We start from the raw sequence: 24648 nt of genomic DNA on the forward strand, positions 1-24648 counted from the left end.
CAGAGGGCAATACAAGGCAGAGGGGATGGTGACAGGCAAGTTCAAAAGCAGACTCAACACTGGTTCAAGGAAGGGGAGGAAGCTCAAGTAAGAGTTTCCAAGAAACCCTGAGCATGAAGCTCTGCACCTGCTGGCTGGCGTGGGGAGAACTTCCCCGAGGCCTGACAATGACTATGTCGCTCTGTGTATGCGCATGTGTGTGTGTGTACTTTACACAACAACGTGTGGGCACGTGCAGTGTGCATACAGGTGCATGTAAGCACTGTGAGAGTGTGTGCATGCGAGGATGCATGGGAACATGTGCACATGTGTGCACACGTCTGCACATGTGAGCACTGCCTGAGCACGTGTGCACACACATCTGCACATAAGCATGAACCCACGCCCCAAGTGTGCGTGGGTATGCAGGCACATGTGCACATGCTTCGGCCCCCATCTTTCAGGCAGAGTGTGGAGGCCTGATGCCCTTCCATTAGGAGACTGTCAGGGGTGTCCCCTTAGAGCTGCCAGAGTGGGCACCGAAGGCAGGGCTCCCATCCTCCTGAAAGAAAGCCCTGGCTGGCCCAGCCGACAGGATAGAGTAGGCAGCCTCTAAAAAATAACTTCCCCTCCATTCATCTCTACTAAGAGGACTTCCACAGGTGGACCTCATGTAGGATGACCGGAGGGCCTAGAACCCATGACACCCTATGACTAGAGAGTTCCATGGGCCACCAAGTGGAGCCCTAGGCCAACTGAAGGGCAGAAGCTAGCTCAGGCGGGACCAAGGTTTCAAGAGAGCATGTGCATCTTCTATGGCCACCCCTAGTCTCAAGACAGCACGGGTCAGACTGCCTGGAGCTGGGGAACCAAGAAAACAGTGAGCAGGAGCGGATCAAGGAGCTGGGAAACTGCGATGAATCCCGGGCCCACTTAAAGCGACAGCTTTCTCCTTTCGAGCCTGGCAGCCCGGCTTGTCAGCTTGTGGCCATCATAGGAGGCCCTGCAAAAGCTTGAAGTACTCAGCATCCTCAGGGGGACACCTGGGCCCTCTCCTCAGAGCAGGGCCCCAGGGCCAAGATCAAGAGAGATCGGGTGGCACCAGACACAGCTAGGAGAAGTGAGGTCTGCAGTGAGCCCCCTGCTTGGAGCTCTCTGGAGAGACACCCAGTAGGAGCCAAGCAGAAGGTAGCCCAGAGCCATCTGCCTCCTCTTACAGCAAACACAGCCAAAGAAGACCCCCACTCCCAAGCCCATTCTGAGTCCTTAACCAGTAGGGAGGCACAGGATTGAGAGGGTAGCCTCAGCCAACTTGGGAAAAAGCTCAGGTTAGGGGAGGCCAGAAGGGTCACAGGGTCCTGACTACACACCCCGCCAGAGGCCATGCAGCAGCTCTCACTGCCACAAGGGCCAAGCCCTGGGCCTTCTGGAGACCACCCTGGAGGCCCTCACTGAGCCAGAAGCCACGGGGCCCCCAGGACTGGGTGAAGGTGGGTGGGATGGGAGGCGTGCCCCCGGCACACACCACATGAGGACCCAGGTCACTATGCAGTAGGGAGATCCTGTGCTCGGAGTGCGGGCCCCCCGGCATCTGCTCCACTCTGGGCTGGTAAACAGAGAAGCCCTGAGTCCCCCTCCCCGCGCCGTCCTTTGGCGGTGGGTGGGCGGCTGCGAGAGAAGAAAGCGTACTGACCACTGGGCGGTTTAGGCCGTGGAGGAGCAGGTTTCTTCGGAGGCAGAGCGGGAGTGTCCTGTTTACTTTTAAAGGGGTCATCTGAGAATCCTGCCCCTCCAAAGGAGGAGGTGAAAGGACCAGAAGTTGGGGGCTGTAAAAGAGGACACGAAAGAGAGGCAAAAATAATCATTAAAATGGAGGCAACGGATGTCCATTCAGCCAACGTTCAAGTACCGAGAGCCTCAGTGAGGCCCCCAACCCTCTGGGCTCCACGGCGGGGCCCCCAGGGAGGCCCGGGTCTCTCACAAGACCCTGCTTTCCTCTACCCTCAACACCAGGGTCCTCTGGCCTGGGAGGGACAAGCCAGCAAACACAGAGCAGGCGAGAGCCGCCCTGCACCTCAACAGGCTTCTGTCACGTGAGGGGCGTCCCCTCCCACATGCGCCACTGCCACACAGGGATCGCAAGTCTTTCCTGACCCCAGAATTCCCTGGGCCTCCTGTCCACGCCTCAGAGAGGGGCCCCACCCTCACCCTCGCGCTGGTCACAGACCCCTCTCTGTGCCACCTCTGGGCTGAGCACCAGCCCATGTGGCTGCTGCCCCCAGTCAGTGACGGGCGGGTCCGGGCACTGGGTCAGAATGGCAGCAGATCACCTCCGCACCCCCACGTGGTCCACGGGTGCTGCCGCTACACATGACTCCGGCTGGAGCCCACTCCCAGTCCTGTCGGCACACCCTTGGCTGCCTCCATTGGGCTCCTCCAGCCTGGACCTTCCACCCTTGCTCCCACCAAGTGCAAATCAGACCCATGTCACCCCAGCAAGAGACAGATGCAGGGCAGCTGTACGGGCAGAGAGGACAGGCGGGTGCATAGCACTCGAGAGCCCCAGCACCCACAGCTAACCTCTGGAGCACTCTTCAAGGCACACAGGGCCTTCATCAGAGCCCTCACTACCCAATTCTCCCATCTCATCTCTGTAGCTGCCCCATATCCTCAACAATTCCCCAGTCCCTGGAACCCCTTGCACCCTGGTCTCCAGGGCCCCACGGACACAGCATCTCTGGCTGGGGAGCTCAGTCTACCCCATCCTCCCGAAGCCCCCTCTTTTCCTCAGACCAGATCTCACTCCCACCCCCTAGAGCTCTGACACCCCTTCCTGCTAACTGTGCCCACTTGACATCCTGATGAGACTCCATAGGACACAGGTCACCGTAGGCAAGCACATGCCCCCCCAACCTGGCTGGGTCTGCCGTGAATGGGCCCAGGTGACGGGTCAGCACAGTTGCTGGCTGGGCCTGTGGCGGGCTGTGACTGGTCTCCATGGGCACCCCCCACCCTGAAAGCCAGCACAGCGCTGGGCACGACAAACCCCCACTGGCAGGGAGATAAGCCACAGATATGCCAGCTCAGGCCCCCCTCCACTAGGATCCGGTCACAGGATGCGCCCCCCACCCCCCGGAATCTGGTTACCAGGGCATGCATGTGGCAAACTATGCCTCAGTTACAGCTGTAGATACTAATCTCAGGTGGGGACAAGGGGGCCAGCCCTCAGTGAGAGGGAGGGGGCCTGGAGAGGCAGCTGGGCATCCTACTGGGCACCCTGATTCAACTCTAGCAGCGCCCAGGACCTCTAGGGCAGGAAATGCTGGCTCTGAGCTGATCTCACCTCTGTTCCAACAACACCGCCATTTTACACACAAGGAAACTGAGGCACAGAGATGAGATGCAGCCTGTAGTCATACAGCACCTCAGTGGTAGAGTCAGGGTAGGAACCCACGTTGTCTGCCTCCAGGGTTAAGGCTCCTGGGCCCTGCCCTCTGCCGCTGGCAGCCCACCCCCCGAGGTAGGTCTGGGGCCTTTTCCAGGCAGAGCCGGCCGAGGGCTCAGCGGGCCAGAGAAAGCTGCGAGGAAGATGCGGGACAGATGAGCAAGACTCGTTTCCCTGCCAAGACCATGCTGTCCCCCAGGAAGCTCTGAGGAAGAGAGGCCAATGGGGCTGGCACGACCGTGGTAGGACAAGGAGGCGCCTCCCTCCATGGCTACTGCTTCCCTCCTCTGGGCTCTGTGGACACTTGTCCTTTAAGGTACAAAACTCAGGGAGTCTCTGAAAATCCTGCAGCTCCAGTTTCTGGAACATCTGCCCAGCCAGGCTGCAGAGCACAGTGGTCAGGGTTAGGGTCTGGAGTCCCAGCCCCAGAACTACTAACCGCTCCATACCTCCGGGTCCTCATCTGTGAAATGACCATTAATGACACACCATAGCCCTTGGGCTGCCGCAAAAATGCAACCAAGTCACATGTAAACTGCTCCAAAGGGCACCCCGACTGCAGAGCACAAAGATGGCCCGATTATTATCATGCCAAGGATGTGGACATGACCGGAATTCCTTTAGATGCCTGTAAAAATCCGCAGATGCCACCGACAGCTACCGATCTTTTATGCCCGCTGCTTGCTGTTATCCACAGACTTTACCCCAGGGGGAGATGGCGTGGGAGCAGAGACAAAGTTTGGAGTCACAGCTTAGCTTTAGAATGGTGGTTGAGGGTCTGCAGTTTGGGGAAGAATGGGGACGAGGCAGTGCACAAACGAGGGCATGTGAGCTCTGCTCCTGCCTCTGCCACTCTCGGACCAGAAGACGGGCTCACGTATCTCCCGCCGGACCTGAGACAAGCAGGCAGGAATCAAAACCCATTTCTTAGCCAAGACGATGCGCGACCAGCCCGAAGGCCCCCCACGGATGCCAGTCTTTGTCTTAGGGCTCAGGAACACACCAGCTCTGGGGAAGGGGTGCAGAGTGGCGCCCAGAGCCCTCTGGACATACCCCACATAGAGTCCCCATAGCCCACAGGCTGCAGCCTGGACCACATACCGCCAGGCTGACTCTCTGCCCCTCTCTTGTGCTCAAACCCACTGAGCTGGTGGGCTCGCTCCGATGTGACAGGGCTCCAACCATAAAGGCCACTCTCCCCGTGACTGGGAGCTGTAGCCCTTCTGACCGCCAAGCCCACGTCATTTCCGAATCCCACTTTTCATGACTCCAGGTTTCCCAAGAGGCCTCCTCTGGGACCTGACTCGTTCCTCCTCAGGCTACAGCTTCAGGGAAAGTGGCTATTTTTAGAAGGGTTTCAGTAAAGCCGGCAGGGGCTCTCTGGGCTGGCACAGCGTCAAGTGTGCTCAAAAAAAAAAAAAAAAAAAAAAAAGAAAGGAAGAAGAAGAAAAAGAAAAAAATATGAGAAAAGCCACTATAAGAAGCAGCTCTAAGAGGAACATGTTTGGGGTTCACAGTTTGAAGAGCTGGTTTAAAGCAAGCAACTCTCCACTTTTAAGAAACAGCCCTCAATGGGAATGCATAGCTTTAAACACCATTGGAGAAACAACTGGAAAGGCCCTGCCAACCGGCCAAGGAGATAGAGCAGAGATAGCTTTTTTTCATGGGACAGGGGTGGAATCCTTATGTTTGAGTCTTGTTTTTATTCTCAGATGTTCAGAATTTGTTCCTAAAGCAAGGTGACAGATTAATAGGGTCTTTAAAAACAAAAAACAAACAAACAAAACCTCTCTTGCAGGTATGGGGGGACCTCCACTTCGAGCACAAGCCCAAAGAAGCTCCCGAACCAGCTCACTGGCTGTCAGAAACAAGCAGCACCGCCAGGCAGAGGAGGACCCCGGTTTAGGCTGGAGTTAAGAAAGGGCGCAGTCTGGGGCGCCTGGGTGGCTCAGTGGGTTAAGCCGCTGCCTTCGGCTCGGGTCATGATCTCAGGGTCCTGGGATCGAGTCCCACATCGGGCTCTCTGCTCAGCGGGGGGCCTGCTTCCCTTCCTCTCTCTGTGATCTCTTCCCTTCCTCTCTCCTACTGTGATCTCTCTCTGTCAAATAAATAAATAAAATCTTAAAGAAAAAAAAATTTAAAAAAAAAAAAAAAAAAAAAAAAAAAAAAAAAAAGAAAGGGCGCAGTGTGCATGACCTTGCTACTCCACTCTGATGGGGAAAAGCTGGTGATGTAAAAAACATTAGCAAAAGAAAACATAGAACCAAGAAGGCCCCCCCCCCAAAAAAAAAGAAAAGAAAAAAGAAAGAAAGAAAGCCTTCTTGCCTCTTTACTTTCATTTCCTTCAGCATTTTATTTATACACATGGTGTTTTTCTTGAAAAACAGAAAGGGAACCAAAGGGAAAAACAGACCGACAAGGTTAGGGCTCGGTGTTCCACCGGACAAGTGGCACATCAGGCGCTGACAGGAGCGTGGAAACCAAACAAAGGAGCGCCCGAGACAAATTTTCCACGGCCCCATCCAGCTCTGTCCCGCCCGGCGCCGCGAACAGGAAGGGGCCACCAGCTCTTAAGTCATAAGTGCACATGTGTGTGCAGTCTGATCGAGGGACACGCGGACAAGGAGAGGGAAGCCGAGTCAGAGGAAAAGCACGATGTTAGCTTAGAACAGGCAGAAAGACGGCAGGGCTGGGCTTTGAACCACCTAGTTCCGGGGGTCGCGGCAGCCCCAGGACACTCAGAGACTGCCTGGAAGAGAGAGGCCTGGCCATTCTGCTGTGCGGAGCCCCCCAAGACTGGCTGCCCCGCGCAGGCCTCCACCAGCCCAGGCAGCCTGTACTAGCGCACCTCTCAAAACCAGGGCTGCGCCCATACCATTGTCCTGGGCTCAGCCCTGGCCCCTGGCAACTCTCCCAGGCTCTGCCGCTGGAGCCAGCCTCCTGAAAGGAGAGGGCAGAGGGAAGAGGGCCCACTCGTGGCTGGGGCAGCCCATGCAGACCCCTTCATTTGGGGACTGCTGCCACCATGTGGCACAAGTTCTCTGATTTCAGGAGTTGATTTCCTGCCTGCTAAGCAGGGACGGAAGCAGAGGACACACAGCTCCACTCGAGGAGCAACAGCACGTGTAACAGCCACCAAGCAATAGGCAAACGTGTGAGCAGACCTCCCGCCCTGGTGCCTTCGGGCCAATCCCAGACCGAGTCCCGACCATCTGAGTCACAGTGTGCCCGCACCGAGGAGGCAGGCTCGTTCCCTGCAGACACTGGAATCAGAGAGGTGGCTATACCAGCCCCTCTGGACTCCCTCCTACCACAGCTGAAAGGCAAACATTCTCTGGCCAGAAGCTGGATTTGCTACCTTGACAATGTACGCTCACGTGCTTCTTTGAAAACCTAAACAGAATCTCACATGTTGCTCAAAGCCGTGCGCCACAATCACCCCGGTTCACCACAAGTGCCGAGGGCCCAGACAAGTGTGTGCCCATCAGGCTGAGTGAATACAGAGCCAGCAGGCAGGATGCATCAAGGAGATGGCAGGGTGGGGACGTCCAGCAGGGGCTGGCAGGGGGCCAGAAGCAAGTGACTCCTTGTCGCGGACGCTCAGTTCCCATATGCTTAGGAGAGTCCCTCCCCAGCTCCCTCTCCAACATCTGGCTTCTGAGCCTCCCTGAGAGGTGAGATGAGGGATGGGGACTGTTTCCTGCCTGTGGCCACGCCCACCATGCTGATGGTACCCAGGCCAGCGCAGTGGATACTGAATCCTGGTGGGGTGAGTAAAGAAAGAAGGACACTGGCCACAGGCTGTGCTCCATGAGGCTCTCACCTGCCTCAGGGGTAGCCAAGAAGCCGCAGAGCACGAATAGGTCCTGGGGACGGGCCGGAGGCCAACATGGGGCACACCTAAGGTTGCATTCCTTTAAAGCAAAGGAATACGTACTTATCAAAAAATACTTATCAAAGAAATACGTACTCATGCTCAAAAGCAGAGGACACTAAAGATTGTAACAAAGAGCAGCAGACTCTTAGACCACTGCCTTTCCCACTCACCACGGCCGACGCCTTAGACTTCTCAGCAGTTTCTTCTGGGATTTACCTCTGCAATCTTGGGCTTCTACTGTTATTTCCTGACCTGTCCATTTTGGACAAGATCTACTGACTGACCTCTTGCTATGTTGAAGATTTAGCTTTCTAGCCATACTTCCCCCAGCCCCTCCACCCAAAAGGACCTCAACTCCATCTGAGGCTGTATTTACAACAGTGGCCACACCGATACTGCCCAGCCCAACAACTGCGGGAACACCATCTGTCTTGGACAGCTCCCTTTACACCCATATATCTGTTCACAGAACCTAGCCCTTGCTTTCCAAACCCTTCTCCGGTTGTCTTGGGCAGCTCCCACTTACATAACCGGCCCACTTTCTATGGACGCCTCCCGCCTCCAACCTGGGGAAGACAGTTCCAGCCTCAGCTACCGGCACACCGGGCCTGCCCCCCAGTGCCCCTCCTGAGACCCCTGTGCCTGCCACCTCCTCTGAGACCGCGCAGTCACAGCTCTACTGCCTGAGATCTGGCAATACCAGGAGGGCTGGGGGAGCGACATGTGGGCCTCGTGAAGGGATGCAGAGCCCTGGTAGTTTCACTCAGAGGAAGGGAAATGGAACTGATCACAACCACACACATTTTCTAGACCCCGCCTGCCGGCTCATGACCGCACATGAGGATGCATCTGACAGGTGCCAGGAGATACACACGTGGTGCTAACAATCACACCTGGCCACTCACGACACGACCACGACAAGAGGCACAAAGACACTGGCAGAGACACGCGTGCTCTGTAGGAGGGGCTTTACCTTGGACATCTGGCTGAAGTCGGCAAAGCCCTCAGCATTATTGAAGGACCCACTTCCGAAGGGATCTAAGGTTCCAAAGGGACCTGCAAGTAGCACCAACAGAGGCAGAGTTACGGGGCATCCACGGAACACACCCAGGGGCAGGGGAGTGCAGCCTCTCAGTAGTGCACGGCCCCCAGCACGGGACATCCCAGGAGGTAGGATTTGCTGGCCAGGGTTGTACACCTGGATGCGGTTCCTCAACATGGCCTCCCTGCCCCCAACCCACTTTGGCTCGTGGCTGGTGCGGCCCGGCTAGAAGCCTCTCACCACGATGGCCACCTCAGGCTGAGCCACAGCGACTGTGCCCCCTATCTGTATTTTTAGCCAGCACTGCTCACGGGCAGTGGGCTGCTGTCCTAGGTCGGGGAGAGAGGTGCAGGTCCGCAGCGACCCACCACCCATGCCATGCATGCAGGGAGGTTGTCTGCAGGCGCGTTTTGTGAAGATTTCTCCTTCAGTGGGACGGCTTGCCTGCATAACCCCCGCGCCCACCTATGAACCCAAACTCTATCACCAACGAGCACGAGCTGCTAGTCAAGGCAGCAGGTCCAAGTGGGGCCTGTTCCCCCAAAGCAAGGGGGGGACCCAAATGCTCCCCCTTCATTTAATGCACAAGCCAAGACCCTCAGTCAAACTTGGATTCTTTTAGGAAAAAAGATCTGAAGGTACAAATCAAAGATCTGTACAAAGAAATGAGTAAAGAGTAACCAGGAACACTGGTGTTATCATTGACTGAATTCCTGCCCCCAACCTTCATTTTTGGAAAGATGAGCAGCTGGGGGAGCTGGCTTTGGTCACAGTGCCTCAGGCGAGGGTATGGGTGCCACTGACTAATGACATGAACTCTGAGGACACACAGCTTTGGAAACAAAAGCAGGAACTGGGTCTGGCTGGGGGAGAGGCAGAAGGAAAATAAGTCATCAGTCTCACCTGATCCTTTTGAGGAGACACTGGAGGACGAAAAAGGATCACTGGATTCAAAGGGGTCGAGCTGAGTGAAAGGAGAGAGGGAAGAGTAAGAAGCAGTTCACATGTTCACCCAGCCGTCGTCCAACCACGGACTTTCCCGCCATCTGTGTACACGGAATCTGGTGCTGGCCGTGAGGACGAGAAGATGACTCTGGCTAAATGCTGGTGGAGTAAAATCCCAACAGACCAACCCCCTCTGCTGAGCAGACCTATAAACTCTGGACAAATGCAAAAAAAAAAAAAAAAAAAGTAAACTTAAGCAACCACCTGAAGGTTCAGAAGTGAGCCAGAGCAGGAAGACTAGCCCAGAAGTCCAAGTTGGCAGGGGCCAACAGCACAGGTTGAGCCTTCTGTCTCAACAGCTATAATCTGAGGGTTTCGGAAGGCTAGACCCCAACAAAAGACTCCCTGTCTTTCTGGCTAAAGACCAGAGGATGGTGGTCTGGGACAACCACAGTCATGGGAAAGGGAGAGGCAGAGACTAGGAGTCCAAAATTTCATGATAAGCTCTGCCCAAGGGAAGGGCTGACCCCAGTACCATGTGAGGGAGGGGAGACTGAACGCAGCTATAGCTAAGGTCACAGGCATGCCACTACAGGTGAGAGAAAGTGAGTGTGCAGTGGAGCCTCACAGAGTCAACTGCCTGCTGAAACTGAACCACCTGGGCTCTAGGCACACAGCAGCAGCCCGTCACCATGAGGGAGCACTCACGGTTCACAGGATATGTCTTCAAATCATGCAACATAACAAAAACCAGAAAAACCTGCAGCCAGTTCTCAAGGGAAAAGACAATCAATAGAACCAATCGCAAGAGGACCCAGATGTTTTAGAATTCTTTGATGAGGATGACTTTGAAGCAGGAATGACTGTGTTTAATGAAGTAAAGGGAAGTACACTCGAGAGGAATGGATAGGTGGGGCGCCTGGGTGGCTCAGGCTTCAGGGGTCTGCCTTCAGCTCAGGTTATGAGCCCAGCCCCATGTCGGGCTCTCTGCTCAGTGGGGAGCCTGCTTCTCCCTCTCCAGCTCCCCCGTGCTTGTCTTCCCTCTCTTGCTATCTCTGTCATAAATAAATTAAAAAATCTTTAAAAAAAAAAAAAAAAAAAGAAGAGGAGGAACAGATAGAAGATCTTAGAAAAAAATAGAAACTATACAAAGAAACAAATGGAAATTCAAAAACTGAAAAAAGTATAGTATCTAGAATAAAAAATGTCACTAGGTCAGCTAAATGACAGATGATCAAGAAAAAAGTAAGCGAGGTTGAAGATAGATCAGTAGAAAGTACCCAATCTACAGAAAAAGAAGAAAAAAGAATGAAGAGAAAACAGAGTCTCAGGGATTTGTGGAGCCAGTAGTAAAACCTCCAAATAAAAGTAACTTTAATCCGGGGTACCTGGGTGGCTCAGTGGGTTAAGCCGCTGCCTTCAGCTCGGGTCATGACCTCAGGGTCCTGGGATCAAGTCCCACATCGGGCTCTCTGCTCAGTGGGGAGCCTGCTTCCCCGCCCCCCCTCTCTGCCTGCCTCTCTGCCTATTTGTGATCTCTCTCTGTCAAATAAATAGATAAAATCTTAAAAAAAAAAAAAAAACCTCATCTGCTTAAAGTGTACAATTCATAGAGTGTTTATTTAAAAAAAAAAAAAAGAAAGAAAAGTAACTGTAATTCCACCAAGAAAGGAGAGAACAGGGCAGAGAGAGAAAATGTCTAAGAAGTAATGGCCAAAAACTTATCAAGTAAAAGACCTGATTTACAAATTTAAGGACCTCGGCAAACCCCAAACAGCTTAAATACGAAGAAAACCACATACACATGCTTCACAGTCAAACTATCGAAAAGCAGTGATAAAGAGCTAAAGCAGCCAGAGGAAAACAGCATGATACCTATGCAGGAACAACTGCCTGAGAGACTCACGACTTCTCAAGGACAGGGAGGCCAGAAGGCAGTGGAGTAACATTCTAAAAGTGCTGGATGGAAAAAAAAATAATACTAGATCGGGCACAGATACCCTTCTAGAATGACAACAAAGGGACACCTGGAAGGCTCAGTCATTAAGCGGCTGCCTTCAGCTCAGGTCATCATCCCAGGGTCTGGGGATCAAGCCCCTCATCAGGCTCCCTGTTCAATGGGGAGCTTGCTTCTCCCTCTGCCTGCAACTCCCACTGCTTGTGTGCACTCTCTCTCTCTCTCTCTCTCTCTCACTCTCAGACAAATAAATAAATAAAATCTTAACAAAAAAAAAAAAAAAAAGAATGACAACAAAGTAGACCTATATTATAAGAAATGCCAAAGAAAGTTCTTTAGGCTTAAGGAAAAGGATGAAGAACAACAGATGTGGCAAATACCTGGGTAAAAATAAGTCTTTAAAAAACAATCTCTTTTAACAATGGATTAAAGCAAGATGGTGTTAGGGAGTTTATGACATATTTAGATATATTCCTATGACAACTAGAACATGAGAGAAGACACTGCTGGCTGGGGGGGAGGTGAACAAATGGACCTACAGGGTTGCACATTCTCTACATTGGAAATGAACTGATGTAATATTAACTCCAGGTCGCCTACGAAAATTTAAGAGTGTATATGGTAATCCTTAAAGGAACCTTCAAAAAATAACAGGAATAGGTATAGTTAAAAGAAGCCAGAAGATACTAGAAAATGGAATTTTAGAAAACATTTAAATAATCTAAAAGAAGGCAGAGAGGGAACAGAGGAATAAACACAGGGGATAAAAAGCAAGGAAATAATAAAAGAGCAGCCTTAAATCTAACCATATCAATAACTACATTAAATGTTAATGGACTAGACACTCTATTTTGAAGGCAGAAATTTCCAGGCTGGAAAGAAAAGCAGTCCCAACTATATGCTCGCTATAGAAAACCCTTTGTGTAGAAAGACCCAGGGAGACTGAAAGTAAATGGATAAAAAAAGATATAGGAAGCAAAGAGTAAGCATAAGAAGGATGAAGGAAGGCTATTTCAACAGGTGATAAAACAGATCTCAAGACGGAGGTATTGCCAGAGGAAAAAAGGAAGCTTTTATAATGATAAAAAGGTTACTGCATCAGGGTGATACAAGAAGCATAAATGTGTAGGCACCTGACAAGAGCTTCAAAACACATGAAGCAAAACTTGACACAGTGAGCAGGGACATTGACAATTCCACAAACACAGACTTTAACATTTCCCTCTCAGCAACGGGTACAGTGGTAGAGCTACAAAACAAGCAAACAAAACCCGTAAGGACACAAACAATCCAAAAAGTACTACCAACCACATTGACGTAAGTGGCATTTACAGAATGCTGACACCCAACAACAACGAGCAACATTCTTCTCAATTGTACATGGTATGGACACCAACACAAACCATAAAATGGATATCAATAAATTCAAAAGGACTGCAGACATACAAAATGTGTTCTCTAATGACCAATTTAATTAATAAAAATCAGTATTATAAGATATGTAAAGGAAGGAAAGAACAAACACCTGGAAACAAAACAATACTTTCAACGATTCATGCTTCAACAGAGAAATCACAAGGGAAACTAGAAAATATCTCAAACTAAAGGGCAATGAAGATACAACATAGGAAAATGTGTGGAATGCAGCTAGGTAGTGCTTAGAGTGAAATGTGTAGTTTTAAAATATTTATATTAGAAATGATGGTCTAAAGTCAGTGGCTTAAGGTTGAATCTTAAGATGTTAGAAATGGAAGAGCAAGTACTAACCCAAAATAAATAGAAGGAAGGAAATAATAAAAAAGCAGAAATCAGTGAAATAGAAGCAAACAAGAGAGGAAATTAACACAGCCAAAAGCTGGTTCATGGACAAGCTCAACAAAATTGATCAACAGAAAGTAAGAGCACAGATCACACACATAGATCAGTAGCAGAAATGAAAGGGGGATCCCACGACGGGACTATCAACAGAAACGTTACAAATTAATCCTTGCCTTCAAGGAGCTCTGGGTCTAGTGCAAAAGACCAGTTGGTCTGTGGAGAAGAGGAAAACCAGGGAATGTGCGGGCAGGAGGGAGAGATGCAGCCTGGAACATGAAGGGAGGCTATACCCTGCCCTCACTAGACATGAGAATTCTCTGCTCAATCACAGAGTCGCTTTTTTGTGCAGTGCGCTGGGCCTAACACCGTGCAAGACACACGGTTTGCTGGATGCTAGGGGTAGAGGAGGCACGCGAAGGCCTCACACACTTTCAGTGCTGCCAGGAAGATGGCAGGGCGGCTGTGGGGAGCACATGGGGAGCCCATGATGCTTTGTCTTGTTTCAGTTTTGTGGGAGACAGGGCAGCAATGGGGTTAGGTGATAGAAGAGAGAAGCCATCCAGTGGGCCTGAGCTGAATTGACAGGGGCACAGAAAAGAGAGCTCTTTGGGACCCAAGTATTCCTGACATGGGCTCACCGGCCCACTGCATGTGACAGCCTGAGCCATGGGACAAGCCTCACAGGGACAAGCACACACAATTAGCTCTATACCTCCCCAGCGTCACTCACCTTTGAGGGTAAGGAAGGGTTTTTCGTGAATGGGTCTGAGGTAAATGGGTCATTCTTTGTCTGTTTCTTAAAGAAGTCGTCAGGTGCAGAGCCACGGAATGGGTCGCTTTCTTTGAAAGGATCCCCTCCGAATGGATCTAGAGGGTGTTTTGGAAAGTGAAGGAAAATACGCCCCATGAATAAACAGTATTATGCTTTGTGAAAGAGCCCAAATACAAAAGAACACATGGCTGATGCCTTTTATATGAAAATCTACAAAAGGAAAAAACCATAATGCAAAAAGGTCAGTGACTGCCCGGGGCCTGGGGGTGGGGGTAGGAGGCCCAAGGGAACCTTCTGGGATGATGGAGATGTTCTCTTACACAAGTGCACACATTTACTAAAACTTATCTAATTATATACTTAAAATTGGTGAATTTTGTTGTGTGTAAATTACACCTGCCAACCAAGCTGATTTTAATAATAAAAACATGGCTAAATCCAGAGACAAAAAGCAGGTTGGTGGTTGCCAGGGACTGGGGGAGGGGGAAAAAGGCGTGACTACTCATGGGATGAGGCTTCTGTTTATGGCATGGAAATGTTCTAGAACTACACAGAGGTGGTGACTGTATGTTATAAATGTACCAAATGCCAATGAATTGTCACTTTAAAATGGTGAATTTTGTGTTTGTATGAATTTCACCTCAGTCAAAAAATAAAGAGAAATTCAGAAGTCGATAAATAACCAGGTAGCAGGATCGCAACACCGCACCCAGTGTGTTCCTTCCCCTGAAGTGCGAGTATAGGCACAGTGAATGGACACGGGGCAAAGCTGCCGTCACCAGGAGGGAACGAGACACTAGGCTTCCAGGCAGTGCAGATGGCCGTCCTTCCCAGAACACGATGCGGCCGCCGTCACCACTTCTGGCACCCGTAAACTGAAGCCCCGTTGCAGGCAGGCGCTACACAGGGACCTCTGACGCTACCACGTGCAACACAAGTGGGCACAAGGGACCAAGCTGCTGTGGGCACATCTAAAAGAACTGCCTGGCCCCGGGGGGCTCCTTTTCTAGTTCTCCCTCTCTTGCCGCTGTGTGGTTGGCAAGAAGGGGCGCCTGACCATGAAGGGGAGCGGAATGTCACTCAGACTCTAAGCCCCCTGCTGTCCTGTCATAGGAGGCCTGGCAGGCGGCTGCTTTTCCGTTTCCCTCAACTTGAATTAGGGCTGGAAATAGCCTGAAGGTGAGAAAATAAAAAGTCTTTCCAACAAAGGCTTTTACCTGCCGAAGCTGTCTGTTGTTCTGCAAAGAGGTCATTCTGGAATGGGTCACCTAGGTTAGAGGAGAGAGGAATGTTTAGCTCTATGGCAGAAAGGGCTCTGGCATAATCCAAATGGGAGCAGCCACTGGCCAAGGCAGCTTTTCTGAGTTGAGGCGTTCAAATAGAAATGGGGTATTGTTGGCGCTCGACATGGGCTGGAGGCAGGGAAAATGTGGAGCGAGCCAGAATTCACCCCCTCCTCCTCGCCAGGCTTGACACTTGTGTCTCATCTCCCTCTCACCTCCCGCAGGTGGCCCTAGGCCTCAAGCCACAGGCAGCCCGGAGCGACGGTGAGGTCCCCACAGCCAAGCTGAGGGCTGCCGATTCCATTCTCATACCGGCGGAGCTTCGACTCCGCATTTGACATGACACTGGAAAGGTACACCCCACTGCCCTCCCCCTGCCCCAGCACTTTGCTTGGGAATGTACAGTCCTTCTGGAAGGCTTTCGGGCTTCCTACTCCGAAAAAACAGAGAAACTGAGGAAAACTTATTTCTAGAAGTCTTCTTAGTTATTCTCACCTTGTGCGTGGCTCTGGGTAAACGTGTCACATGAAGACCTCAGACTTACGTGGGGATCTGTCCTTCACTGAGTAGTTCCCATCTGATTGTCTTAGGGATCCCGCCAGCAGAGGGGGGTTGAACTTACCACCCCTAGCAGAGGCTGGGAACGGAGGCATGCAGAGGCTAAGGGCAGAGCCATCTGCCCTTGAACGTGGGCACACCTCACTGGGAGTTGGGAGCTCGCTCTTCCACCACATGCTAACGCCTCAGCTCTGTAGTGAACCGGCTGAGGCCAAACGCTCAGGTGGCCCGAAGGCTCCAAGAACTCCCTTCCCCCTCCATTCCAGAAGGTGCTACCTTGCAACCGTTCTAGCCATCGGACATAAAGCAAACAGCCCTCCAATGACCGAGTGTGCACCAAGTGAGATACCTTTGAAGGGATCAGCTCCTTTAAATGGGTCGGATTTGAAGGGGTCTTCCGCCTGGAAAGGATCCGGATGCAACTCTTGGGCATTGTTGCTAAATAACAAGGCTTTATTTTTGAAAGGATCGTCCTGTAATTTTGTGAAGAGACAGGACAGGAATTGTATTATTTCAAATTTAAAGCAAAGTACAGAATTCCCTACCCAACCTGCATATTTCTCCTTCAAGTAGTGGGACCCTACAGAGAACAATTTAAAAAGCCATCGAAGAAATGTGGACGTTGGTTCATAGTGACATGTCGACACTAGTTTATTTGTGGTGACAAATGTTCATTCGCGAGGACAAGGTGTTAATGATAGGGGAAGCTGGGTGTGAGGCATGTGGGAACTTACTGTACTACTTTTAAGTTTTCCTGTAAGTCCACCACTCTTGCAAAATAGAAGTTTATTTAAAACTTGAGTGGAAGCAACTCGAACAAACTCGCCCACAGATGGACGAACAGATACACCGGATGTAGTATGTAAACACACAAGGGAGTATCACTGACCCTTGACGACATCATGCTGAGTGAAACAAGCCCATCATGAAAAGACAAGTGCTGTGTGACAGGGTCACTTTATAGGAGGTCCCCAGGGGAGTCAGATTACAGAGACAGAGAGTAGAGCGGTGGGTGCCAGGGGCCGGGGCAGCAGGAAGGGGCATTTAGTAGGTATAAGAATGTTCTGGAGTTTAGCTGCATGATGTGACTATACCGAGGCATGGTCCAGATGATCAATTCAATGTTATGTGTATTTTATTACAATGATAAGTTTTTCTTAAAGAAAAAAAATCACTAAGTCAAAACAGTGGCATTTTTGGAAACGTCAGAAAGAAAACCTAACAAGCCATTCAATAATGACAGCATGGACCTCGTTCAAAAGTGTGGCTTCTCTCAGTCATCTTCTCACAGAACGTCTACCTATGTGGGCATGTTTTAAAATGCTCTTTCTGCACCAAGAAGCATGCTGGCTGCTTGCATCTCGGGAGGAAATGGGCCGCTCTTGCAGTGGGAACTACTAGAGCATACACGCTTGGCACTTTGCATGTATTTTAAAAAGTGCTTATTTCTAGAAACAAACAGGCATGTTTAAACCAGAAGGAAAAAAAAAGATTTGCTTTTGAAGACCACATTTTTATAGTGGAAAATGGCCCAAATGTTGCGGGGGGGAGGGGACAAGGCACGGGAACAATGTACTTCGTTTAGAAACAGTGAGTGTATTTTGGTTAATAAAGACACACCCTCAGTGAAAACACGAAGGTTTCGCTGTGATATGAACAAGCACAACATCCTCACTGAATCTGGCAGATGTGTTGGCACCCGTGGGGCTGGCAAACATCCATTATTCCAAAGCCAAATAATTAAAGAGCTGGGGCTTCCGTAAAAATACAGACAATGGTTGCAGGGCAATGACGTCAAAGGTGCCAAAAGAAGACTCCTGAACAAGGCTCCTAGCACTCTGGGCTGGGTGACTCTGGGAGGCAGGGTGGCTCTCAGAGGCACTGAGCCAATGGGAAGCCCTGGGCTGGGGATGACCAACACCCCTGCCCTCTGATTGAATACGGAAGGGTTTTTCTTACCCGGGAAAGACTATCTGCGGCTTCCAACCAAAGGGCTTCCCAAGGTGGGGAAACCAAGCAGGGCTCTTAGGCAAGTAAGCACAGGTGTCGGCAAGCACCGCGGCTGGCGGAAGCATGCAGTTCGTTAAGGACAGCTCGGTGCCGACACCTGCACAACGCCTGCACCAGCGAGTGTCTGATGGGGCTCTCAGACACACAGAAAGGTGAGGGAGAGGTCCTAATCTAAAGGAGCTGGGAGGCCAAGATGGATAATCAACCCCTCACCCTGTACCATGAGGGGTGGAATGTATCGGTTCCGGAAGAAGAACAGAGAGAGATGATGACTTGGATATAGGTGTGCATTAAGAACGACAGCTTGGTCTCAGACTGGAGGCTTCTCCTTAGTTTTTAATAGCATTGATTTACAAGTTGGTGGGTTTTGTTGGGTTGGTTTTTTTTTTTTTTTTTTTTTTTAATGGTTTCGATCCTCACTTGGAAGCCTGCCAAATAAAAGGAGAGGATGGCAGAGAGTAGCCTGTGATTCTAGGGGCTCTGGCTGCGAGCCCCCTGAACTGAAAGCCAGGTCTGCAATCTCATCCCAGGAGCAATGATTTGCCTAAGGCAGCAGTCGTTCCCTCTGCTTCAAAGGAGAAGCCTAAGAGACCCTGGGAGGACTTGTGTACGGAAGGTAACCACCAGTGGTTCTGATGCCACTTCACGGATTCAGAGCAGAAAATGAGATTTCCCCTGGTGCACAGATGCCATAAACTCCACCACCCACTGACCACTTACCAACGAGAACTGGGCCATCTGCCACTTGGGAGACACAAGTGCGGCAGACAAGCTCTGGGGCAGAAGACCGATCCCTCCGCAGAAGTAAAACACTTCAAACATGGAGTTCAGTAACTAGTCTTAATTCTCCACTTGTTAAAATATAGATGTGACACCCTGAAAGGAGTTTCTGTGACTTTCCTTCCCTTTGCATGGGAGCTAGGCAGTGGTATGCTGGTGAACCAGCTGAGAAAAAATTAAAAAATGATTGGTAGCTTCTGCCATTTCCCACGGTGTAAATACTTCCACCATAGCTGAATCCAAGTTACCAAAAGTTGTACAATCAGGTTACAAAATTCCTATTTAATAATCAGCTCTGGAAAGTCAAGAAAATATGGCTCCAGCATGCCAGCAGAGCTGGATGCAACAGATGACCCAATGATGAGTTCTCGGCGAGGCTGAAGTCTGGGATGATTTACTGCCTTCTCTCTACTACACAGGAGGGTGGGGTGCTGTCTTCAAGGGCAAGGCCAGTATTCTCAACAACAGATGACAGACATGAAATAAATCTGACTTTTTAAGTCAGTCTCTTAGACAAAGTAACATGGTATGAGCTTAACACTAAAGTTAGTAACTTTAGTAGAACTGTGCAGCCTTAGAAAGTTCTAGATGCACCTCTCTGGTTACACTACTTTCAGGGGATCAAACCCCTCACTCGTGCCCACCTCCAAGAGAACTAAGAGCTCTGTGAAGCAGTCCTGAAATATTCAAGAGTAAACAAAAAGCCCTCTTCGAAGTGTTTATTTAAAAAAGGAAACAAACCGAAAAATGCTTTAAAAACTGTATTTGTACAAGATAAATATAGATTTTCTTTCAGACACTGGTTGCAAGTTTCTATGTAACATATCTGATGTCGACATTCCAGGATGAGTTGACTATCATGTAAACTTCGCCCCGCTTACAAGATGAATGAAAATGAGGAAAAGATTAAAAATCAGGGAGGGGAGGGGAGAGGAGGGGAATCCCTGACCCTTGCAAACGGCTGCTTCGCTGCCAACTTTCTATCCAAGGAAACCGATCTTATTCGAACCTACAGAAGGGCTGGAGAGTGAGCTGTGCCGTGAACTAAGATGAAACGGGACAAGCCCAAGCTGTGCAAGGGACCAAGGCCAGATGCGGAAAGGGAAAGCAGGGTCACGAAGCTGAAATGCACACGCGGAGACGGAGACAGCCGGACAGCCAAACGGGCAGCTCTGCCTCACACATTTAACAAGACTGGACATTTGTCGTCTAACTGTGGACAATCAAGCTGACGATTGGCCCCAGGGCAGATACGGAATTCCCCCGGAACGTGTGAACAGCAGAGGGAAGGAGCAAGGGCCAGAGACAGGAGACAGAGGAGAGCACCAACAGCATCTTCTAAGTGCTGCAGGGAAGGAGGCCTAAGCTTCCCCATAAATTCCTGGGACTGAGCACTCAGCTACTGAGGAAAGAAACGCGTCAGGAAATGAACACGAAGGGCTAAGTCTTAGTTGAGAGAGAGAAGAGCTGTGTTATTACAGGAAGGAAAAGGAATCCACAAAGCCAACGGGGCCAGGAGCAGAAGGAGGGCTCAGAGGAGGAGTCCTGAACGCAGAGGCAGCAGTGCAGGCCGAGCAGTGAAAGGCTTTGGAAGCACAGCACAACCACACCATGAAGACCAACCGCGTGCCACGGGCTCCCTCAGGAGCGCAAAGATGCTCTTCTCAGCCAGACAAAAGTGGAAACGCTGGGGCTCAGGGCCACAACAGCAGGCTCTGGCAGGAACGGGGGATGGGACAATCTGAGAAACAGTAACACTGGCTGGAGTTGAGTCCGCAGAAACCTAATAGGCCATCAGCCCTTTGGCCCTTGACCAGGACCCCTAGGGTCGTAAGGTGCCGAGGTTTTCAGCATAAATGAAATTGCAAGAGAGAGGCCAGTTCATAGGTCAAACAGCAGTCCCTCGAATGGGTTGTCACTTCTTGATCTTCAGCAATACATTTGATTTTCAAGGTACTCCTTGTGCGAATACACACACACACACACACACACACACACCCTCTGATCTCCTCAACTAGTAGGATATAGGGTTTCTCAACATGTGAGAGCTTGATTCAATTTTGGTTAAGTTTGGGAAGCCCTCCGAATGTGGGCTGTCGGCCCACCAGAGACGAAGGTCTTTAAACACTGGTTTACAAAGGATTCGGGCCTATCCTTTGCTTTGTCTCGGAAGCAAGGCTGGAGCACAGCCACGTACACTAGGCTGCAGGGCCTGTGGGACACACAAAGCAGCAGCAGACACAAGAAACACCCTGCATTTGGGAAGACTCGAGGCTGGCCAGCGCCGGATCCGGCAGGCCGGACATTCTCTGACCTCAACGTGGGACCTAATCCCAGGACTGGAATACATTTATTCGACCTTTACCATGGCTCCAAAACCGCCCCTCTCTGTCAGGGAGACCCCCTCGCTCAGGTCGGCTAAGTTGGTCAGGCTGGTGCCGTGGGTCCCGTCGAGTGCCTCGTCGTACTGCTCCAGGGTCCTGTGGGCTTCCTGGTGGCTCTCGTGCAGCTGGGAAAGCTTGTTTCTTGCCTACACAACAAAGATGGCTGACATCACACGGGGTTTAGGGGGAAAGTGTCAGGCAAGACACATTTTTTTTCTCCTAATGCCCAAACCCAAGTGATTCAAATGGGAAACTGAATTACTCGCCTACAGAGTTTACAAGAAGCGAGACCACTTGTAAACCAGAATGAGGTCCTTTCCGCCACCCTATGAGGCCTCTCTGTATCCCCAGCCCCTGAGAGAGGCCTGTGTGCAAACAGATGTTTGTCAATTCTGAACAAACTGAAATTGGTAAAATCCAGATTCACAATCTGTTCCCAGAGATGGCTGACATTTTCCTTTATGGGGTTTTTATTAACCCATCTGTGTTAATAAGCAGCAGTGAACGTCACTGTTATTATTACTAACACACACTCACGTCTTGGTTCCTAACTACCTTATACAAACTCTTACTGCTCAGAGGAAAAAGGTCTTAAAACAATACTAAACCTATTCATTAAGAATGAGGGACGCCTGGGTGGCTCAGTGGGTTAAGCCTCTGCCTTCGGCTCAGTTCGTGATCCTGGGGTCCTGAGATGGAGCCCCGCATTGGGCTCTCTGCTCAGCAGGGAGCCTGCTTCCCCCTCTCTCTCTGCCTGCCTTTCTGCCTACTTGCAATCTCTGTCTGTCAAATAAATTAAAAAAAAAAAAATCTTTAAGAATGAAATACAACAGAGGGTACTAAACCCCCAGCATGTGAGTGTGATCAACTTTTGTCTGTAACCTGGCAAAAGGAACGAGAGATGGAGCCAGTCAAGAAAGGAAGCACGACCAGCCATTCCGACACTGCTGAGCGTGAGCATCACCCCCACCCCACAGGTGGGACACCCAGGGGTCACCGTGCACAGGGGAGTGGGAGAGGAGCCCTCCCTCTGCAGGCCTCAGGGCCTTCACACTGGCATGGGAGAAGGATGGGGTGCTCAGACAGCTTGAAGAACTGGAAAAGGACCCGCATGGGGTGAGGCTCGTCACAGCGTGGGGCCTCCTCCATGTGCCAGTCCGCAATCTACATTGGGATGGAGAGGTGCTCAAACCAGTCTCACGCTCTGTCCCTCTTGCTTGTCCGAGAACAACAATGGTGAAGGCATTTCTATACCCAAGACTCTCTTCAAAGGAGCTTTACAAGTCCTCATGCAGGCCCTGCCCACTCCCCCCAAAATGGCACTCGCTCAGGTGGGGAAGTGGAAGGATGGCGAGGCAACGCAAACTGCCACTGGGCCGAAGACAGCACGATGGTGGCACGTGCTTACCCTCCAGGCCAGGACGACATAAACGAAGTGGGTGACAGTAAAGGAAACAAGTGGCCTCGGCTCAGATGCAGACCAACACAGGCTGGCCACATACAGTGACAGGACCAGTCACTGGAGGTACTCCACATGCCAGAAAACCTGGCCACAGCCAGCAGAGGCGGGGACCTGCCCTCAGCAAGGTACCTGGTTGATTTCGTCTTGTGTCGATTTCAGGGACTTGATGATGGTTTCCAGCTGAACTTTCCCGGCCTGAATGCTCTGCTCCAGCTGGGTTTCTTCCTGCTGCAATCGGTTCAGCTCAGATTTGGCCCGGTTCAAGTCATCTTCCTGGGACTTGAGGTCAGATTCTTGAGACTGGATTTGGGTCTTCAATGAGGAAATCTGGAATGAGATGAAATATGATTGAGGGAGAATTCTTTTTTTTTTTTTTAAAGATTTTATTTATTTATTTGAGAGTGAGAGCATGTGCACAAGTGTCGGGGAGGAGCTGAGGGAGAGGGACAAGCAGACTCCACGCTGAGCACAGAGCCCAATGTGGGGCTCGATGTCACGGCCCCAAGGTCACAATCTGAGCTGAAACAAAGAGTTGGACACTCAATCAACTGAGCCACCCAGGTGCCTTGAGGGAGAATTCTTAATTCACACTGTTGGAAGGAGCTAGCCCAGTGAGGCAGACACTAGCCCAATGACCGGACACCTGGCCTCCTTCTAGGGCCCTCTCTCCACTCGAAAGACGGAGAGAAACAACAAGGAAGACATGCTCATGGCCATGTAACGGGCAGAAAGTCAATTTGGGGTAAGGAAAAATGAGACCTGGGGTAAACACAGGCCATCTGCCCCCAGGGGCTAAACATCCCTGTACGAGGCCTCAGAGGGGGACACGGGGCTTTGCAATCCATGGAGGTTGAAGCCCCCGGGTCTGTAACAAGCAGCGAAGATGACAGAGCAGGGAGAGGACGTGCCTGTCCCCTGTGCTGGGGGGCATGGGTCAGGGTGAGGGGTCCATACACACAGGTTAGTGGGGACCAAGGTTGTTCACCCTGTGGCTTAGAGGGCGAGATTGAGGTCAGGCCACAAATGCTTGGTTGCTTTTTCAAGTGGTATGTCCAGCAGCTCTATTAGCACAGGAAGGTGCCTCAGCCCTGTGTTTCAAGGGCATGGTGAGCTCCAAGAGGGCTACAGGAAGCACCCCCCTGCAGTGCTGGGGGTGAGACTCACCATCTGAGTCTCGTCCTGGCACTTCTGCCTCACGTCGCTCAGCATGTCTCGGAGCTTGGCCTTCTGCTGATCCATTTCATCAAGGCGGTCTTGGGCGTCCTGTTTCTGAGCTTCTAGCTCTTGCAAACTGCTTGTTTCCCGGTCTAAATCATTTTGTAACTCCTAGGGAAAGGTAACATCACTTTACTTGAGATGAAGGAGAAGGGGGCACATCCAGGTCACGGGGGCTCAGCTTGAGCTGGAGCCCCCAGGACGTCCTACAGCAGCGCCGGTGCCCCAAGTCTGCGCTTGGCAGGCACCCTGTGTGCACCTGCTGGAATGTGTGCACCTCAGCTTGGCGCCTGTGGCTTGAGGTCTCTCACTGACTTCCTCGGCAAATACATACCGATGGCCTAGGAGAGGCCAGGGGCCAGGATAGTGGCTGCGTCCCAGCAAGAAGAGCTGCCCAGTGATATAGTCAGGGGTGGAGAGAGGAGAGGCATCACCCAAACCCAAATAAACTGGAAGGAATGAAACCAACAGAATGCATGGGTGCTGCTGGGTGGACTCAGGGGCACGGGGAGACCAGACTGACGCTGCAAGGGCAGAGGGGAGCCCCGCGGGAGCACCACTTAGGGTGGACCCAAAGGACAAGCAGGCAGCAGCCAGGGGAAGAGCCAGGAGGAAAGGAGCCCAGTGGTACAGGGAGCAGGGGCAGTGGGGAGGCAGCAGGGGGCTCAAGGTGGGGAAGGCGGTACTGGGCTCCAACTCGAGCCAAAGGAAGGAGGGCCAAGCCAAAGAGACTGCACTTGCTTCTGGGGCAGGACATTCAAGTATGGGCTTGGGACACAACAATTCTCCACCGCTAAAGCTCCTCCAAACTGGCAGTGTCGCTCAAGTGGACCCAGCAGGTACCTGAGACCCGACTATGACACCTCTAGGAAAAGCACCTTAGAGGTGTACGACAGGTGTGACCACGCGCAGTGTGTGACAGCAAAACCTGTAAACCATGTAAATTTCCACCAGGCAGGCCTGGCTGACAACTGCAGTGCACCCTTTCCCTAAGCTCATGCTCTGAGTTACAGCGTGAAGCAAACAAAGCACGTGACAGAGCGCACGTGTGCTTCACATTCTGGTGTTTGTGCAAACAGGAAGGAGAGAATATGCACAAATCTCTCTCCTGAAACATGCGC

At 51.1% G+C, this 24648-nt stretch overlaps 1 protein-coding gene across 11 annotated transcripts in view; it reads right to left on the minus strand.

Moving 5' to 3' along the window:
• The window catches only part of EPS15L1 (epidermal growth factor receptor pathway substrate 15 like 1), a 95598-nt gene that overhangs the window by 18451 nt on the left and 52499 nt on the right, over window positions 1–24648 (minus strand). For 9 of the 11 annotated variants that reach the window (XM_059160353.1, XM_059160352.1, XM_059160355.1 and 6 more), the window contains 9 exons: window positions 23477–23638; window positions 22442–22639; window positions 20832–20996; window positions 16026–16149; window positions 15053–15103; window positions 13794–13930; window positions 9247–9307; window positions 8275–8357; window positions 1673–1805 (listed from right to left, as the gene is read on the minus strand). In XM_059160353.1, the coding sequence (XP_059016336.1) occupies window positions 1673–1805; window positions 8275–8357; window positions 9247–9307; window positions 13794–13930; window positions 15053–15103; window positions 16026–16149; window positions 20832–20996; window positions 22442–22639; window positions 23477–23638 (1114 nt within the window). The remainder of the gene's footprint in view (window positions 1–1672; window positions 1806–8274; window positions 8358–9246; window positions 9308–13793; window positions 13931–15052; window positions 15104–16025; window positions 16150–20831; window positions 20997–22441; window positions 22640–23476; window positions 23639–24648) is intronic. The other 2 variants (XM_059160361.1, XM_059160363.1) reach the window with 1 other exon arrangement.

The sequence above is a fragment of the Mustela lutreola genome, chromosome 2, assembly GCF_030435805.1.
Source record: "Mustela lutreola isolate mMusLut2 chromosome 2, mMusLut2.pri, whole genome shotgun sequence".
Classification (NCBI taxonomy): Eukaryota; Metazoa; Chordata; class Mammalia; order Carnivora; family Mustelidae; genus Mustela; species Mustela lutreola.